This window comes from Neophocaena asiaeorientalis, unplaced genomic scaffold (genome assembly GCF_003031525.2).
Source record: "Neophocaena asiaeorientalis asiaeorientalis breed wild unplaced genomic scaffold, Neophocaena_asiaeorientalis_V1.1 scaffold742, whole genome shotgun sequence".
Taxonomy (NCBI): Eukaryota; Metazoa; Chordata; class Mammalia; order Artiodactyla; family Phocoenidae; genus Neophocaena; species Neophocaena asiaeorientalis.
Genome location: NW_020173724.1, coordinates 260,593 through 266,742, shown reverse-complemented (window position 1 = coordinate 266,742; position 6,150 = coordinate 260,593). Strand labels below are relative to the sequence as shown.

The 6,150-nt window shown below is 47.5% G+C and overlaps 1 protein-coding gene across 1 annotated transcript in view; it reads left to right on the top strand.

Annotated features, from left to right (window-relative positions):
* The first annotated feature begins 1,186 nt into the window (after nt 1–1,186).
* The window catches only part of LYPD8 (LY6/PLAUR domain containing 8), a 37,900-nt gene continuing 32,936 nt past the window's right edge, over nt 1,187–6,150 (top strand). Inside the window, exon 1 of the mRNA XM_024750705.1 lies at nt 1,187–1,656. Coding sequence (XP_024606473.1) covers nt 1,406–1,656 — 251 coding nt within the window. The 5' untranslated portion in view covers nt 1,187–1,405. The remainder of the gene's footprint in view (nt 1,657–6,150) is intronic.

The window sequence follows — 6,150 nt, the reverse complement described above, 5'->3', positions numbered from 1 at the left end:
GGGTTCGTGCCCCGGTCCGGGAAGATCCCACATGCCGCGGAGTGGCTGGGCCAGTCAGCCATGGCCACTGAGCCTGCGCATCCGGAGCCTGTGCTCCGCAATGGGAGAGGCCACAACAGTGAGAGGTCCGCGTACCACAAAAAAAAAAAAAATTGTTAAGAAGGTAAATTTTGTTATGTGTATTTTACTACAACAAAATATGAGAGAGAGAGAGAGAGAGAGAGAGAATGGAAAACTATTACACACTAGCAAGTCATATGACCTGCCATCAATGAGACAGGGGAGTATAATCTACCCCAGGGAGGGTCCGTGAGCCTTCTCTGGCTCTCCTGATGTTGATGGCAATTAGTGGTGGGGACGATGGGCATTAGAGGAAATCAGAAGACCTAGATAGCTCTCTTTCAGCATCAGCCAAGTTTTGTATCTTCTCTGAGCCTCAGATTCCTCATCTGAAAAAGAGGAGCTTGGACTCGACGAGTGCTAAGTCTGGTGTTGGCTGGAGCTGACTGCAACTATGTGAAGAGCCAAGATCTGTCAGGGGAGTGACTCATGGTTTGCCCTGAGATAGCAGAGTACAGTGTGAAATAGCAGGTACTCTCGTCCAGGCCCTCACCAGCACATGACCCTAAAGTCTCCACCTGTTTTCATATCTTGGCTTACTTTTCCCCCAGCTTGGTATTCCCTCTTCTTTATTCTCGGCTTCTTCAAAATCTGTTTGTATCCCTCCTTAGAGAAATTCTACTCTCCCATGGCAGGGAGAGCGTCTCACAGTTTTCTGGTTCACGCATTCATGTCTTATCTTCCCAACTGTCTATAACCTTCTTGAAGTTTACATCTAAGTTCTGTACTCCTTTTCTTAAGCTCCTCCTACCCTGCTTCTTCCCCACCTCCTACCGTATCTTTCACAGAGCTGGACTCAATTGCAGTTTTTAAAGCACCAACTATGGTTTGCATACATTACCTCATTTGGTTCTTATAACATTACCCTAAGGAAGATATTATTTCCCTCATGATAACATCCAACTCATAGCTCTTTGGTCAATCCAGTGAAATGTAAAATATTTAGTGCCATGTTTGGTATGTAGTGAATGATCAATAAGTAGCAGCTACTGCTGTTATTGTCACTACACTGACGAAAACATTGAGGTTTGGAAAGGCCAAATCATGAGCACCTATTGCACAGTTAGGGGCTGAGTTTGAATTCAGATTCTTTTGATTCCAAAATCCAGTGACTTTATTTCTGTTCTAGCCCTCCTGGGTATATGTTGGATTGACATTCCCCACTCTGTGCAAGGTACTATGACCATGAATCCTTGCTTCGGCAAAAGGTGACATTTGTCGCACTCTGCTGCCCCCATGAAGCGTGGACATTCAGTTCTCAGAATCAAAGGAGAAAGCACTAGTGATGGGCTCAAGTAACATGAACACTGATGTCTGTGTGTTTATTGTTTCAGGAAGCTTTTCCATCCCCTCAACAATGGCAGTCTCTCCTGTCATTATCATCACAGGGCACACACTAAACCATTCACAGCTCTGGTTCTCCACAGTTTACAAAGCACTTTGTCAGACATGTGGTGTCTCTTCGCTCTGCCCAAGCCTCCTGCAAAGGGTGTGCTTCTCCCTGCACAGTGCCGCTGCGTGCTGCTGCCTGGCCAGGTGAGGGTGTGTGTCTCAGGCTATGATCAGGGAGTGAGGCTAAGAACAGGCCCCTGCCTCTGCCTCTCAGGGCCTGGGCCACACGCTGTGTCCCTCTGTATCCACCTCATGGCATACCGCTCTATGCTGGCCTGGATCAGTCTCTCCTGGAGGTGGGAGATGGGAGCCCCTCTCTCTTAGAAACTTCCAAGCTGGAAGTCCATAGTGACAGGTGAAGCTTCACATGTGCAAGTCCCTGGGGCTGGGGGGAACTCAGTGGCTCTGATTAACAGTGGTGTGAATGCAGATCTCAAGTTGCTCCCAAGAGCAGTTTTGGTGGGAAGAGAGAGGTTACAGAGCTTCCGTGGATGGGTACCCATGTGGGTGCAGCCAGCAGGAAGGATTGTATTTGGGTGCTGGCTATGGGGAGCATAAACTGGAGGCCCTAGAGACAGATTGTTTGACTCCACAATGATACCCCTTCTGATGGAGCTTCCCCTTACAGATGGGTGCCTGGTATTGTCTTCCCCTGTTAGATTGTAGCTGGTGCTCACTATGGACATGGCTGTCCTCACCTTAATCTTCCAGGCTGGAAGCGCTGGCAGGCTACATGGGCACCCACTTCCCAGTTTGAGTAACTGACCAGCATGGGGATTATTGCTGCTCAACTAAGTCTGAGCTCATGTCAGAAATGTGGGGCCGAAGGGGAGGCGGAGGGAGTGGGGCTGAGGGTGAAGAGGGCACCACAGAGTGGGTGTGGAAACCAAGAAGGGGACAGATATGTGCTAGTCTCCTTTGGTGCTGGAGAGAAGCTCTTTGATCTTCTTCCCTCATAAAGAGGAAAACCTCAACAGAAATTAGAACTGTGGTCTGGTGAGCTAGCTTGGGACTGTGTATGTCCCAGTTAAGAGGCCAGAAACATTAGTAGGAGATGGAACAATTTAAGATGACTGGTTTCTGGAGTGGCTGACTGGCTGGATTACAGTACCACTGCCTACAATGGGAGAGGGAATAGGAGAATAAACAGGTTGGAGAAGCCAAGTTGAACTTAGCTGGAGTGATGTTGAATTTCAGTTCCCCATCAATATCCTGGTTGAGATGGAGACACCAGAATGGCACTCTGGAGAGGGAGAGTTCTGGATCTGAGGAAAAGGTGACCTTGAGTCCTCTTCAGTGGGTGGGGTGGGGGGCGGTTCTTCAGTTATTATTTATTAAAGTTTGCTTTGGACACACCTCAAAGCTCGTTGGAAACCTGTAGAAAACACCATGTTTGAGAGGGGCTCCCCTGGGGAAAGGCTGAGTTTTTTGAGCCTAATGTGTGTGTTTGTGTGATGTTAATTTTTTTTCTAGCTTATAGATGTCAAACCCAGCTGAGAGCAACCTTACCCCAAACAACAGTTGAGAGGACTGACACTCCTCCCACCCCTCACCACTTCTACTGAGGAAGCTGTGTTTCAACCAGGGCTCCATAATCTGATTGCAGGGTTGTTGCCAGGAATTCTCTGGAGATGGTCTTCTGTATGCTGAGGCTCATGAGTTTCACAGTAACTCCATCATAAATGTACAGGGAAATGCTCTAAATGATTAACCTGCTCCTTTACCTGCCCTTGGCTTTTACTGTAAGCAGATGCCACCCATATGGAAATGGTGGGGGGAGGGGATGGGAGGGCCTGATGTGCTTCATGAGATCTCCAGAGTGGCCTGAGATCTATGTGAAGGGTGGATAAAACATGTGTTGGGACCACTGTAGAAGGTTCTGGGGATCCAAGCTGTGTCTGCCAGGAGCATGCAGCAGCAGGACGGGTGATGGGGGCAGCTGTGGTCTTGGGGTTGGTTTGGAGTCAGTAGCCTTGTTGTTGAGTCCTACCTCTGCCCCTTCACAGCTTCAGTGAGCTCTGGAGGCCCCAAGCTGGTGCACATAGGGCAGACGGGACATGATATCTTGGATTTGATACCCCCACCCAGCTGCCTTGCTCTTTGAGCTCAGATGGAACCCCGGGAAGAATACACCTTTGAGAAGTTGCTGAGTGGGAATTAGGGTTAGGGGCAAAGAGGAGAGGCAGCACTTGGGACCTGTGTACCTCTCCCCACTTGCTCTGCCTAGAGAGAGAAACAAAATCCAGTGTTCCACGCTCCTACCTACCCCACCCCAAGTAACAATGATCCTGAGGCTCTCTCCTCCACCCAGTCACATTGCCTGGGTGTGGGGCTAAGTACAGATAAGCCTTCGGTTCATCCTTTCCCATCGGAACTCTGGAAACTCCCTTCCTGCTCCCCGCCTCTCTCTTTCCAAGAAAGAAAAAGTAAAGTTGTGTATCACACCTCACACCTCCTAGAGTTCATCAGTGGAGAGGATTCTGTATTGCCTGAGGCCCGACACATGCTATTTAATACCCATGTCGCTAATCTTATGCTAACAATTAGCTTTTTTTAAACATAGCAAACAATCAGCAATCATCTAAATATCTGTGCTTGGGTTTAACAAATGACATTTCCCCAAATGCATTCATTGTAAAATGAACAAAACACTTCTACGTGTTGAGTTAGTCACAGCCTGATGTGTCAGCTGCCTGTGAAACAATTTAATCCTTTTAGTGCACTGAGAAGGTATGCACAGCTTTATAGGATTGCAAAGTCCACCATTGTGGGGACACCAGCACTGCTTCTAACTGCTCTAATGCCAGGAATTGATGGATAATTGTTTACCTTTTCTTCCTTTTTGCCCTACTCTTTCTCAGGGTTTGCCTCCCTCAGGTCTCAGGAATATCACTCACTATTCTTACTCCTCCCCATCATGCTGTAATCTTACCAGAACTTTAAAGCAGAAATCGTATCCTTCCAGCCACGTCCTTGGTCTGGGTAACTGAGCGGGTAGCTCTCATTGGGTCCTGACATATGTATGTAGTTCCAGGTGATTCAAAACTACCTCTCTTAAGTGATCTCCATGAAACATGTCAGTAAGACTTTAAAGTCCACACTGTTCTCATAATTTTTTTGTTTTGTCTTGTTTTGTTTTGTTTTGTTTTGCGGTACGAGGGCCTCCTACTGTTGTGGCCTCTCCCATTGTGGAGCACAGGCTCCGGACGCACAGGCTCAACGGCCATGGCTCATGGGCCCAGCCCCTCCGTGGCATGTGGGATCTTCCCGGACCGGGGCACGAACCCGCGTCTCCTGCATCGACAGGCGGACTCTCAACCACTGCGCCACCGGGGAAGCCCTCTTGTTTTGTTTTTACAATGTAGTCTTTCCCCAGTTGTGTTCTCTTGGTGTTGACTTGGCCAGTGCTGTGTATCTAAGAGCCTGATCAATGTGGTATGGAGACTTGACCTGCTAGCAGAGTTAAACACCCTGGAATCCTCCTCAGTATTCTGTTATAATCAGTGGGCCCTGGAGGATCCAATTTCCAGGATGTGTAGGAGTCAAAGATAAAGAAACCTGGACTAGCTAAAGTGGTAAGGACAGATTTTAATCAGTAATATACAATTTCAGTAGGGAAAAGAGTCCAGCATGAATTGAACTCAACTTTGATGTGTACGGGGGTGACAGGAGGTTTTAAAGAGAGAATGAGGGACTAGGGATGGGGAATTGAGGGGTCCAGGGGCTTGAGCAAAGACAGGGAAGTGAAAAATTACAAAAATAGTGAAGAGGGGATTGGTCCATGTGAAGCCCATCTGCGTTAGCTAACTGGTGCTTATAGAAGTTAGGCTCCTGCCCTCCTACACAGGTTGGGAAACACGTGCTGGCTGGAGCAGTCAATTCTTCTGGCAGCCTTGAGTTTTCTCAGTAGGGATTTTTAAGTTGGGTTCATCCTAGGGTTGTGATCTTGAGCCGTTAGAAACTATATTGGGGTTTTGTGCAAGTCTTTAAAGGCCAGGGTGAGGTCCAGTGGAGAAGAGGGCATTGAATCTAGGTGAATGAGCTTTCCTTTAGGAACTTGGCTCCTTCTTCCCTGTGGAACACACTCTTGAACCCCCTCCTCCTGGTTCATCTTGTTTTATCTTCTTCTATTTGGTACATTTAGAGTTAGATCCTAATCTTTTCCCCTCCTCCTGCTTATACAGAAAATGACGTGTGCAGATTTTCCTCAACTTACAAGGGGTAAGTTCCAATAAACCCACTGTAGGCTGAAAATGTCATAAGTAGAACATGCATTTAATACATCTGACCTACCAAACATCATAGCTTAGCCCAACCTACCTTAAAAGTTCTCAGAACACTGGGACTTCCCTGATGGTCCAGTGGTTAAGAATCCACCTTCCAATGCAGGGGACACGGGTTCGACCCCTGGTGGAGGAACAAAGATCTCACATGCCGCGGGGCACCTAAGCCTGTGTGCCACAACTACTGAGCCCATGCCACAACTAGAAAGAAGTCCATGTGCTACAAGGAAGAGTCCATGCACTGCCAAGAAAGATCCCACATGCCACAACAAATATACCATGTGCTTCAACTAAGACCTGATGAAGCCAAATAAATAAATATTTTTAAAAAGATGTGATATATATATATATATAT